This window comes from Heterocephalus glaber, unplaced genomic scaffold, assembly GCF_053883595.1.
Source record: "Heterocephalus glaber isolate CG9 unplaced genomic scaffold, H.glaber_assembly_v1.0 deba00001673, whole genome shotgun sequence".
NCBI lineage: Eukaryota > Metazoa > Chordata > Mammalia > Rodentia > Bathyergidae > Heterocephalus > Heterocephalus glaber.
The window spans coordinates 17,534,521-17,548,164 of NW_028258410.1; the positions used below are offsets into that span (position 1 = coordinate 17,534,521).

General features: G+C 48.9%; 1 protein-coding gene across 3 annotated transcripts in view; it reads left to right on the top strand.

Annotated features, from left to right (window-relative positions):
• Window positions 1-13,644, top strand: part of Atp9a (ATPase phospholipid transporting 9A) — a 141,381-nt gene that overhangs the window by 91,035 nt on the left and 36,702 nt on the right. For all 3 annotated transcript variants that reach the window (XM_021238923.2, XM_004858042.4, XM_004858041.4), the window contains exon 14: window positions 5,119-5,331. In XM_021238923.2, the coding sequence (XP_021094582.1) occupies window positions 5,119-5,331 (213 nt within the window). The remainder of the gene's footprint in view (window positions 1-5,118; window positions 5,332-13,644) is intronic.

Sequence of the window (13,644 nt, forward strand, 5' to 3'; positions counted from 1 at the left end):
CTGCCACTTGCCTTACAAGCGGAACAACCTGAGTTCAATCCCCAGTACCAAAAAAAAAAAAAACCTCCCGTGTTGGGCTGGGGATTTAGCTCAGTGGTTCCGCCGGCTGCCTTCCAAGCACAAGGTCCCAAGTTCGATCACTGGTACCAAAAAAAATCCCCAAAAAACTCCCATGTCAAAAAGCCAAAAATCCATGAGGAACAACATACTGAGATTTTAAGTCGAGATAGAATCCCATGCTGCATTATCACCTGTGCGCCCACTTCCGGGCCTGGATTTGCAGGTCAGTTGGTTTCTGGAAGGCTCCTCAGCGCCAGCTTACTGGGGCCGGAGCTGTCTTTGCTGTAGGGATCTGTTCCGGGCCGAGCAGGCTGCTCATCCCCTTCCCAGCCCTCTGCCATGTGGACGCCTGTGCACTCCACATCTTCTCAGTCCTTCTGACCAAAGATATCTTCAGAGCCCACCAGACCACGCCTCTGGGGTGTGTGGGGGACCTGAGATGTGTGGATTGTCCTGCTCCCTGGTGTCTACTGTGAAATAGTAAACACCGAGGCTCAGCCACTTAATCAGCCCATAGCTCGGCTGACTCATTTGGAAGCCAGCTAAGAGCCCCGCTCTGGTTGGTGGCCCTTTGAAGTTAATGAGCCATCAGCTCTGAGCTTTGGGCGGGGGAGATTCGGGCAGGGCTGCTTTAGAGGAACTCCTTGTCTTCAATACACATCTCTGCTGATTACAGCCCTTTCCTAGACCCCATGTCCACACGGGGTGACATTTTAACTGCATTTAGGAAGAAAATTGATTCATGGTGATGCAACATTTCATTTTTGTATTAATCTTTCCTGTAATCTAGTCTGGCGTTCTTGTTGAGAAATGGCCCTGCCACGGGTCATGACTGCACCGAAGCTCAGTTTTCCTTGTGTGTCACTGTCCCATTTGTAGGCTGCTATGGTCTGTGATTGACTACAGCCTCGTATGGTGCAGAATGCCCACCAGAGGCGCAGTCCGTGCACCTGTGCACCAGAGCTTCGTCTCCACCCCAGCCCATTGTTGTCTGGTGCTGCCCTCACCTCCACCCTCACGTGGTGCTCTCCGCTCCCAGCATTCCCTGGGAGGAGCAGTGAGTTTTCCCCAGGGCACAGAGTCATAACCTGCCTCTGTGCATAGCACATCTGTTTTTGTTTTCCCCTGGTATTTTTTAAGTAAGAAGAAATGTGTGTAGGTTAAAGGGCCTGTGGAGGAGATTAGAGATAAACACTGTACGATGTGAAACTCTTCCATATGGGGCGTGGGGCTATGGGGAGAATGTCCATTACTGAGCTGCATCCCTGAGAGTCTGGTCAACCTCGGACCCGTGATACACGCGGACCCCCCTTGATGTGTGAAGGAGCTTTCATTTGAAAATTAAAGAGTTGGTTTCAAGACCGGAGCATGGTGGTGCTCACCTGCAGTCCTAGCACTCAGGAGGCTGAGGCAGGAGGACCACAACTTTGATCTCAGCCTGGCAGCATAGTAACTTAGACTCTGTCTTACAATAAAAAATCAAAGGGCTGGCGATGTAGCTTGATGTGAAGGCACTGAATTCAATCCGAAGTACTACAGAGAAAGGAAGAAAAAAACAAATGGTCTCAGTATCCCTATAGTTATTTCCTCCTTCCCTGAAATATCTTAGTAGAAATCAAGGCAAACATTAATTAATTTCTTTAAGGAGAAATAAATGAATTTGGCAACATTAAACCTGTTGCTGGCCATGTTGGATGAGGCTGTCATCCTTGCCTTCAGATTCACTGTCAAGTGGTTCCCTAACTTAAATGTGAGGTCTTCGCAGAAATCTGACTGTCCGTGCTTCTGGGTGTTGCCTTGCCGTGGAGTTGATTTACCTGGAGTACAAAACCCCAAACTGTGTCAGTCACCGCTGGAAATATTAGTGGAAGCTTCTGGCTTCTGCACACGTGAAATCAGATTGGTTTGCAAAACCCAGAAATTTGCGATGGATGCCCTCAGTTGAGCCTCTCATTCCAGCCACTGTTACTGAAACACGGCAGCTGCAGAAATTACTCTGTCAGAGGTCTTGCTGTTGCCCCTGATCTTAAATAATGATTTGGTTCAGGTGCTGAAGAATGTGGGCAAAAATGAAGACACGTGTCGTTGGCTTCGTAACACACTTAACGCGGAACATAAACTACAAGAATGGGAAAGCGCTTGATGTAGTGTCTCCAGTAGGGGGAGCTTTTCTGTAAATCTTCAGTCCTCTTTATAATTTTAAAGTTAAATTATTTATAATTAAAAGCACTTGGCAAATAATGATGGATTTAAACCAGAGTTCTGATTCATTACTCTAATTATTGTTACCATGCAGTGCCCTTTGGCCTGGAAGTGAAACTCGTGTGCTCCTGACACCAGAGGTTAACAGAGCAGGAAGCCAGAGCACTGTGTGTCCCCACGGTGACCAGAATAATTTAGTAATTGTCTAATTACCCGAGGAGTCTAATGCTACTACTAAAAATAGTATTAAAAAATTAAATGAAAGTCATTTTCTTGTTTCTTGCAACCCATCTGTTCTCTATTTGGGGCAGCCGTGTGTCAGGGTATGAAATGCAATGCTTCTGAAGTGATCACCTCACTTCTGTTCTGTTGGATAAATATGTTTTTAATGGAATGTAGAATCCAGTAACTCCACAAATGTTTCTAGTTTCCAGAATTCAAACTGTTGCTGGCAATCCTTTGTCCATCAACTGTGATTTAAAGTCTGGAACTGAGTTTGGTCAGTGTAATATTTTTTTCTTTTTGGAAATGGAAAAAAGAAATTCCTGTCAATGAGAACCCATCACCTCCCTAGGAATACTAAATTATGCATTTGTTCATTCTTTCAGCAAGTGCTTGTTTCGTGCCAGGCCCCACCACCCGGGTGCTAGGGGTGCTGATGAGTAACTCGCACAGATGAGCTGTCTGTTCCCACAGTATGATGGCAGAGAGAATCATCAGGTGACCAGGCCAAAGGACAGTAACACACAGAGTATCGAACGAGCATACTTTCACTGGGGAGGTCAGATGGGGCAGCATGGATTGGGGGCCCAGGGAAGGCCTCCTAGAGAAAAAAATTGGAATTGAGACCTGAATGATGAGACTGACAAGCCAGTCCTGCAGAGGTCTGGGTGGTGGGGTTCCAGGCAGAGGACATGGCAAGTGCAAAGGCCCTGAGGCAAGAAGGAGCTTACAGTGTTCAGAGCACAGGAAGGCTAGTATGACTAGGACAGAACGAGAGAGGAGGAGGTTGGCATTGTGGGTGGGGAGCTGGTGGGGTGAGCAGGGGACAAGCAGGCGGGCTGTGTGCTGGGGAGGGCATCTGGATTTTGAGCCATAGACTCGGTGTTCAAAACTACTTGTTAACAAGTAGGATTCTTTTTTGCAGCAGTGTCCTTTCAAAAATTATTTTTTTGGTGCTGGAGATTCAGCCCAGGACCTTGTGCAGGCAAAGCATGCACTGTGCTGCTGTGCACACCCGGCTCCATGATTGTATGTTATACCCCAACACAGCGGAGCTCTTCTTTCCAGAGCAGGCCGAGGGTTAGATGGGGCTGCTGGTGGCTGCTCTCCCCCCCCTGCATACTTGGTGGTTGGTGTTAAGCAGCCTTCTCTGGAATCAGAGGACTCTGTGGAGCCCACGCCTCCCAATTTGAGGAAACTGAGGCTTGGAAAGCAGGCAGTTTACAACCCACCCAAGAATAAGACTCAGGTTTTCTAGCCTTCCATGCTTTGTTACCATGTTGCTGGAACCGTTTCCCTAAGATATGGCCCATTGCTGGCCCTTCGGAGGCTAAGCTGCATGCTGAGAGGTTGGGAGGAAGGGATGGGGAGGCCTCGAGAGCCCCCTGGGGCTGCCCCTCAAGCACAGGCTAGGTCTGAAGTCTGAGGAAGGAAAAAGTCAAGCACAGTTAAAGTGACTCTTGAAAGTCTGTGCTAGGTGGAATGCTAGGTACCGTTTTGCACTAAGTCCTTTCTGCTAAGGTTTCTCTGGTTGCTACTGCTGTGCCTGAGTTGTCAGCTTTATGCTGCTGGGACCAAATTACCTGATTTATACAACTTAAAGGAGGAAAGTTTTTTGTTTTTGTTTTTTGTTTGGCTCATGGCTTCAGAAGTTGCAGTTCATAGTAGGTTGGTGCCCCTGCTGTGGGTCTGGGGAGAGACAGAGACATCATGTTGGCAGGGCATGGGGGAAGAAGCTGCTCACCACATGGCAGTAAGGAAGCAGTGAGAGGGACAGAGCCAGAGAGGAAGGGGTGAGGCCAGGATATACCCTCCAAAGCCAACCCCCAGCTACTACTGTCATCCCCGTAGGCCCCGACTCCTAATAGCTATTGTACTGTGAACTCAACAGTGGATTAATGCACATGAGCGTGAATGAGGTCAGGGCCCTCGTGACCCATTCAGTTCCTCAGATCCCATCAGCTGGCAACCAAGCCTGCAGCTCGATGAGGCTCTGGGAGGACATTGCAGACCTCAGCCGTAACAGGCTCACTGGGCCTGCCCTGGGCTGCAGTACTGATGGTTGTTTCTGCAAAGAGCACCAGTTGAAGCCCTTGCGTCCTGTTTTTATCAAGAAGAAGGTGCATTTGAAACCAGTTATACACTGAGGGTGATTTTGGTCCCTGGGGACGTGGCAATGTCTGAAGATCGTTTGGTCTCTTCTCCAAGGTGGGACATTCTGCTGGACATTCTGCACGGCACAGGGTGCCCACAGCATCGAACCACCCGCCCTGGACGGCAGCAGTGCCAGGTGGAGAAGCCCAGTGCTGAAATCAGGGTCCCATAGGGTCTGCACTGTGACACCTCAGTCCCCACCCGCAGGAGAGCAGACTCACGCTGTCCGTGGGCAGAATCACCCTCACCCATCTCATCCATCCAACTGTATTTCTTCACTCTTTATTTTCCCTTCTAAGTATAGAGGATTGAACCCTAAAAGTGACACACCACGTCAGGTCCTGCAGCATCACGGCCCGGCCCAGCAGTCCGGTGTGGGGCAGGGGAAAGGAAAGCAGGAGCTCCACGTGGCTCTCTGGCCCTGCGTCATGAGCCTTCCTTTCTTTGCACATTGTCCTTACTCGCTTCTCCTCTCTGTAGCAGTCCCAGGAGCCCCCAGCTCAGAAGGGACCCACGGTTACCACCAAGGTCCGGCGGACCATGAGCAGCCGCGTGCACGAAGCCGTGAAGGCCATCGCGCTGTGCCACAATGTGACTCCCGTGTACGAGTCCAACAGTGTGACGGACCAGGCCGAGGCCGAGAAGCAGTACGAGGACTCCTGTCGCGTGTACCAGGCGTCGAGCCCAGACGAGGTAATTCCAGGGCAGCGCACAAAAGCGCCATCCTGTCCTTTGACCCCAGACTTCTAACTCAGACACAGGTCTGTGTTTCACTTGTCATTTTGGGCTTTTCCCTTCCAGGTTTCTCTCCTCCTTCCCAGAAAACCTTGATTCTGATTATAGAATCAGCTCTTAGTGTAGAAGACCAGGGGGCTTTGGAAAGATACACAGAGGAAAATGAATCAGCTGCAGCCTCACAAAGGCTGACTCCTTGAGGTTTGTCGACCAACGTGCTTTCAGGGGCTGTCTCATTTAATCTTCTGGGCAGGGTTGTTGTCCCCATTTTCCACAAAGGAAAGACAAGGGCGTATATACGAATTGGCCCAAAGGAAACCTGTTAATTTGCGTAACCGATACAAAAAAGACTGACCAACAAGAACAACAGAGACACAAGAGGAAACAAAGAGGAGGGCGGAGAGGTCAAATATTTGTCATGAAGTCATGTGGAGTTTCTTTCTTTAAACTTTTAAATTCTGAAATAATTTCAGACTTAGAAAAGTTGTAATATTACTACAAAGAATTCCCTTTTCCTGAAGCTTCACTCAGATTCCCCAAATGTGAGCATTTTTCCACATGTGCTTTCTTCTTTTCTCTCCTGCATTCCTCTTTTACCCTTAAACATCTTACTCTCTCCCCTAAAAAACAAAGGCGTTCGTCAGAACCAGAACATTAACGTTGAGACAGTATGATTGCCTGACCTGTAGATCTTGTGCTGATTACATCCACTGTCCTGCTGTGTGACACAGTAAAAAGGAGAGAACTATTTTCCCAGGTCAGGAGCCAACCCTGAATCCAGCATGCATTCATTTTGTCTCTTGAGTCTCTCAAACCCACAACAGTTTCCAGCTTTTCTTGACTTTCATAACCTTGAAACTTGGAAGAACACAAGCCAGTCATGTGGTCGGCTGTCCCTCAGCTGGTATGTCTGGCGTCTCCTGTGTCGTAGACTCTGGGCTTTGTAGGCTGGGCTTCAACGCCTGATGTCGGTGGGTCTTGCTTGCATGGCACCAGCTCCCTGCGTAGTAGGCCTGTTTCCCCCCTGACACTTCCTCTCTCTTCCCTTCCTTCCCAGTACTGGAGACTGAACTCAGGGCCTTTGCACTGAGCTGCATTGCCAGCCCTTTTTTATTTCTCACGAAGTCTGAAAGTTGCCCAGGCTGGGCTCAAACTTGCCATCTTCTGCCTCAGCCTCCCAGAGCACTGGGATTACAGGTGTGCACCATTTTACCTGGCTACTTTTCTCTTTTTCTTCAGTGCTTTTAGTATGGAGCCTGTTTAGGATCCCAGCAGCCTCCGGTGGCTCCTTATCCCTCCTGCCTTTTGACCCCTGGCGCCAGGGGTTCAGCACAGGCTGTCGTGAGGCCCTCAGTGGGCAGCATTAAATCCTAGGTCCAATTGAATGGAGCGTTTTTAAAGCTTGTGACACCAATTACCGGAGTATTTCCAGAATTTAAGAAAAAACTTGTACTGTCTGCCTGCGTGAGTGGGATCCTGGTGTCTGTGCTCGCTTTGGGAAGGAGGTGCAGCTCTGTGTGAGTGAAGGCTTCAAAGGCCTGGGCTGACTCTCAGGTGTCTAGGAGCCTGTGGTGCAGATGCAGCGGGCAGGGCCACGAGTCCTCTCCAGGGTTTGCAGATGTAGGGCACCATGACACCTCCTGCCCGGCCTGTCTTGTCGCTTCTTTGTTTTGTGGGCAGCAGAATTTGTCCCCTGGGAGACTCCTCCTTGCAGTCTGCATGGTATTTGCTAGGCCACTGAAGCCGTAAAGCCCAGGGCGTCCATGCCCATTGGTGTTGGAGCCACGCTTTGTGGGCGTGGAGAACACTGCTGAGCTGGGAGCTGTGCCGGGAGAGCAGGCCCAGAGGGAGCTCTGTGATGCTGCTGATCTGCTTAGACTTGAGCCACTGGAACCCCTCATGATTGCCTCTTCTGTGGACCATCCAGATTGGTCTGCTGGGGCTTGTCTTTCCCCTTGGGAACAGGAGCTGGGGACCATGGCGTTTCAGATGAGAGAAAGTCCGCTTGTCTTGGTAGTTGCGGGCGGTGGGGGGGGGGGCACGAGTACTTGGCAGGATTCGAACCGCAGCCAGGTCTAGTGTTGGGGTGTGGGTCCTCAATGCCGTCCTTTCCCCACTCCACTCTTCCCTCCGACCTTTTGTGTGTTTGCTTTAAGGCTGTGCAGATGTTCCCAGGAGGGTAATTCTATCATGGAATGCTTTGTGCTTCTTGGCTTCTTTTTTCCAGAGAGAATAGGGCTTTATCTCTCTTGTCCATTAATTGTGCTTGGATGCAGATTTCTCTTGTTTTTCTAAGTTCTTAGTCATGATTGAAAAAACAAAAAAAGAGGTATTTTCCCTTGGCTTTTGATGTCTTCCTAGAGGCCACTGTTGCCTTATTGGTTCATATATGTGTGTGTATTTTAGAACTATTATTTTTTATTGTAGTTATTGCATGTCTGTAGTAAAACACGTGAAGCTATAGGTAAGAAAAGAAAAAAGTAAACCCTAATCCCACTAAAGGTATAACTGCTGTTAATATTATTACCGAAACGCTTTCTAAACAGTCAGAGGATTCGTACTGCAAAATACCAGAATGTTTATATAAAACCATCACGTGACACAGAAGGCTGGCTGGAGTTTAGGTGAAGTCTTTCAGAGCCCCGCTGTTTCCCGATCCCTGAAGGTTTCCAGTTGGCGTGGCCGGCCTTAGCATGGACCTTTGAAATTCAGTATCATTAAGACATTTCCAGGCGTGGCAAGGTCAGTTCATGCAGCTCCCAGAGAAATCAGTATTCGTCTGACTGTGGAGCTGCTGGCGTAATTTCCACCAGTTGGTGTAGGATTTATTTCCTGTAACTGAAAGCAGGATTTCCTAAATTTGTTTCCTGTGCACATTCTGCCGTGGAAGCCTTGAAGTGTCTTTCTTCAGCTGTTGGTTAGAGCCTGAGGGGCCCAGGCCCCCTGCCGCCTTCTATATCTGAGCACTCCTCAGTGTTGGGCACACAGGTCCCAGCCCCTCGCTTCCCTCATTTCTAGGGCGTGCATATTGGCAGTGGGGGTTTTTTTTGATGGAACTGGGGATTGAACTCAATGCCTTTGCACTGAGCTACATCCCCAGCCTTTAAAAAGTTTTTTTTTCCCCTGTTTTGGACAGGCTCTCAATAAATTACCGAAGCTAAACATGAACTTGCAATCTTCCTGCTCCAGCCTGCCAGAGTTCCATATATGACAGGCATGTGCCATCACTCCCCGTCCTAAATTTTTTCATATATATGAAAATGCAGGTGTAGTACACACTCATACTATAGTACCTATCATTAAACAGGAAGGAGGGTGAATTGAATTAAGTAACATTCTTTAGGAAGTCGTCATAGTTTTCATAATTCTATAGGACTTATGTGTTTGCATGAATGAGCATATGCAATATGTGTATATGTGCTTACATGCATATGTAGCATGAGCACACATGTGTGATATACCCTTTAATTACTAAAATACTTTTAAATATTTAAAATATTCTGGGGCCAGGGATTTAGCTCAGTGGTTCTGCTGCCTGCCTCGAAAGCACAAGGTCCCAAGTTCCATCCCTGGTACCAAAAAAAAAAATCATTGTCTCTAAAATATTCCGAGCATAGTGGCACATGCCTGTAATCCCAGCTACTCTGGAGGCTGAGGCAGGAGGATCACAAGTTTGAAGCTAGACTGGGCAACCTTGTGAGACCCTGTCTCAAATCAAAAATAGAAAGGGCTAGTGCTGTAGTTCAGTGGTAGAACACCTGCCTAGCATGCGTGAGGCCCTGAATTCCACCCCTAGGATCACACACACACACACACACACACACACACACAAAGTTAAAGCACAGTTGTAACTTATAGGTAGTTTTGGACTTTGCTTTTCCTAACTCATTTTTTTTTTCCGGTACCGAGGAGTGAACTCAGGACCTTGTCCTTGCGAGGCAGGCGCGGTGCCACTGAGCTGCATCCCCGGCCCTAACTCCTTTTTTTTGGTACCGGGGATCGAACTCGGGTCCTTGCGCTTGCTTGCGAGGCAGGCGCCGGAACCACTGAGCTAAATCCCCAGCCCCCTAACTCTTTTTTTGAAAGTCTGTCAGCTTGCAGAGTCCCATTGCACTTGTGAGCTCAGCAGAGGCTGAGTTTTGCTAAAACTTGTGCTGTGGGTTCCTGTAGCCTCTCAGCGACAGGGACTGCGGTGGACACTGGGACGGGGGAGTCCCTTGCTAACCTGCAAGGAAGAGCGCATCACAACGGCGTGAGGCCTTCACGCTTCCCGGAGCCGCTGCTGCCCGGGCTTAGCGTCCAGGTTCTGATCCCTCAGCCTAGAGACCAAGCAGAGCACGCATGCGCCCGCCCTGGGGAGGAGGAGTGAAGACCCAGTGGAGGAGGCCAGAGCAGCCGCCGACAGGCGCAAGGGCGCCCCCTGCCGGTACCAGCTCCGGGCCTGGCACCGCCTGTGGATCTGCCTTGACAAGGCCGTTACTAGGGTTGTGCCCACTTTGCAGAGGCAGTGTAAGCTGGCTAGAGGATGTTCCCAAGGTCACGTGGCTGGTAAGATGAGGGCCAGCCAGCCCACGCCCAGAGGCTGGACTGGTAACCCACAGGGCCCTTCCCTCCTCTGCCAAGGTGGCTGCACCGATGTTAGGGGCACTCAAGGCTAACCCTGGGTAAAGTCCCACAGTCTGGTTATTCTTTTTTTTTGGCTTTTTGAGACAGGATCTCGAAATGCAGCCCAGGTTGGCCTTGAACTCCTGGCGATCCTCCTGCCTCAGCCTCCTAAGTGCTAGGATTACAGGCATGTGCCACCACACCCGGCTCTGGTTATTCTTGGCTGCTGTGCTACTCTTGTCCCTTTGGGGCCCCTGTGTGAGCTAGTGGGAGAGACTGCATCTTCCGGGTTCAGTGAAGCTCTATTCTACCCTCCCCTCCCATTTTGGGAAGCTTCTGTACTTGGTAAAAATAGACTTCTTCCGCTCACTCTGGAAGTTGGCCTTTGAGTCTCCCCATTATTACTCATCTCCCCAGGATTCTTCTCTGAGAAAGGAAATGAATGTGCTTCTCCTGTGGGACACAGCAGCCTGGAAGCAGCTCCCTGCAGGTGGCCGCGGGTTGCAGGGTGGTACCTGGGAGAGCCGGCGTTGCTCCTGGGGCACTGGGAAAGCATTGGAGGACACACCATCTGGAAGCATGTTTTGGTTTTTACTTTTCCCCAAGCTTTTTATAGTAAAGGTAAAAAACATACACATGAAAAAAAATCATCCATAATCCCCAATTCATTGATAACCACAGTTAACGTTTTGATGTTTTTCCTTCCTATTTTTCTTCTGTCCATATTGTTTTCTTTTTTTGGTACCAGGGGTCAAACTCAGGGCCTCGCACTTGCCAGGCAGGCGCCGCACCGCTGAGCTATGTCCCGGCCCTGTACATATATGTTAAATACAGGTTGAGCATCCACAATCCAAAAATATGAATATTGAAGTGCTTCAAAATCCACAACTTTTTGAGCACTGATATGACATCAGAATTAGAAAATGCCACACGTGGTCTTATGTGCTAGGTCACAGTCAAAACAAAGGTGTACGGAAAATATTGAGTAAAATTACCATTAGGACCTGTGATATGCACAGGAAACATAAATAAATTTCATTAGACTTCAGTTTCATCCCAAGGTATCTCATGAATATACAGGTGTTGCAAAATATGAAAATAAATTTGAAATTTCAAATGCTTCCGGACCCAAGCATTTTGATTCAGGGCCACTCTACCCATATTCAGGATCATTCCACATCTCCTCTCTGTTCGCTTAGTAGTGCACTGTGCTAACCCTTTCAGCGACCAGCTCTAAGAAGGAGCTGTTCAGTGGCTCCATTGCATTGTGGGTACGCACACCAGCTGTTTCCTGTGTCCCCCAAGCCTAGCATTTAGGAAGCTGCCCACTTTGGACATCATGGGTAATGTCTGCTATGCTGCCGTCTGCATTAACACCCTGCACACCTGACAGTATAGTAAGAGGTCCCAGTTATCATGTTTCGAACCGCCTTATACTTACTGCTGAGCTTGATTATAAAAACCACCGGGAAATTTGAGCCCATGTTGGGAGGAGGGCGGCAGTCGTGGGTTCCTGTCGTAGCTATGAGGTGGTCTTTCCCACGACTGCTTTCATATTTCAGTGACCATGATGTGTATGCAGCTCCCTAAGTGCCTTCTTGTCCCCTGAGCCTCAGTTTTATGCTCAGGGACAATGTCAGTATTCAGCTGTCACAGCAGAGCTCAGAGTGTGGAGTCAGAAGGGTGTGGGAGGAGGTGGCTCTGCTATCACAGGGCTGTGCTCTTGGGCCCTGTGGGTGAGGTCAGAGGTCAGAAGTCAGGAACTTTCCGGGCAGGGAGAAACCCCATCAGTGTTATTTATTAACCACAGGGGTATAGGATGTTGGATTTTGTCCATTTAGAAGGGAGTGGGGCATATTTGAGGCAGAACCAGAAAGTGTTTTATGGACTTTGCAGAAAACAGTCAAATGAGCCCTTCTTGGGGCCATAGATGCAAAGTTCTGTCCCTCGGACTTAAACAGTCAATTAAAAATTACTAAACATTCATGCCTACGATTCCATTCTTTCTAAGTTTTGCTTATCAGAGTTAAGAGGTAGGAAGTTGAATATCACAAACCGGAAATTTGGGTCCCAGAGTGGCCCTTTGTACTGTCTTACTGCTGGTTCCTAAATGGGACAGGTTGTGATTTGTTTGCTCCATGCTGAGTTAAAAATTTTTTTGGAGCAGTATTTTAAAATCACTTTTCTCTGCCTTGCAAGCACAAGGTCCTGAGTTCAATCCCTGGTACCCCCCCCCCCCCCAATCAATTTTCTATAAAAATCAGCTTCTCTTGAAAAAGGTCAGATCCGGAAATAGTGGGCCTGATTTCTACCTGGTAGTGGCTTTCCCAGCGGTCTCAGCTGGTGGGCAGCTGCTGCCTTAGTTGACTCTCGGGCCCTACATGTCTGGTGTGTCAGCGAATGTATTTCCTTATTAAGGAAAGGAAGCCTTGGGCCTGTGGGTAGATTTATAATCTTTCGAGGCTGGTCTAGGACCAGCTGGCTCCTCTGTGTGAGTCTGGGGGTTTGTCTTATTGAAGGGTACTAGAGAGAGCTCCTGGAGTCTGTGTCATGCATGCTGCTGTGATCAGTACATCTCCTGCTTGCGACAGTAACACACGCTACTGTGAGTGCTCTGGCCCACTTCCCAAACCACCGACCCAGGTACAAAGGGAGGTTATTAAAACCTGTCAAGAGTGGTTTATCGCTGACCTCCAGATGATGAAAAAGCTCTTTCATGGTGGCTTCTGGCCCGAGCTCTTCAGATGGGCCCCGAGGGAAGCAGTGGGCTCTCAGTAGCTCTCTGCAGGGGACCCCTGATCGCAATGTCTCCTGCTTGGCTTTGATCCTGTGTTTGGTCTGCTCACATCTCCTGTTTGTTCACCGTTCACCTTAATGAGGCTTCTGTTCCCACTGCTGCTGGGACCCCTGGTTCTTCTGACCTGAGAACCCCAAAACCCTGGCTCAGTGGGGTTTGAGACCCAAGGTCCATCTGCATCATTTACCACGAGTGGTCCCTTTACCCAAAGCTCAGGACAGCAGAAGAGTGAGCTTGGTTCAACGCATCTTGTCTGGAAAAGATGCAGTTGTCTCCACTCACCCTCTGACGCTCGAGTGAGCACCCCAGTTTTGCCGAGCTCCCCCATGGTCCCTTGGGACTTTATGTGCTCCATTCACACCAGCGGTGTTGAAGCCCAGGAATGTGGTGGTGGGAGCAAAGGCCCCTGGAGGGCTCATCCCTGTTGGAATCTGCCCCCCCAGGACCCATGGGGTTTTGGGTCAGATGTGGATCCTGAAGGAGGCCATGAGGTCCCTTGGCTTCGCTGAGAGCTTTGCTTGGGGAGAAGCACCGTGTTGATATAAAGTTGTGGCCCCGGGTTCCAGGTTCTTTCTCCAGGAAAGTCCAGAGCAGGCGCTGGGGACTCAGCAGAGCTTCTGCAAGCCCTGAGTCACAGAACTTTCAGGTCTTCTCAGGGTAATTAAACAGGACTTTAGGAAATGATGTTGCAGCTGCTTATAAACCAGAAAGAAAAAAGACTTTCAATAATGTTTGAAAGCACCCAAATCATACCTTTTCTTTTTATTACTAAATTGGTATGTAAAGAACAATGTAAACTTAGTCAAACTTTTTAGCTTGTGAATCACTATCTAAAATATCTTCAGCTAGTGTTGGGATGCTTATTTACT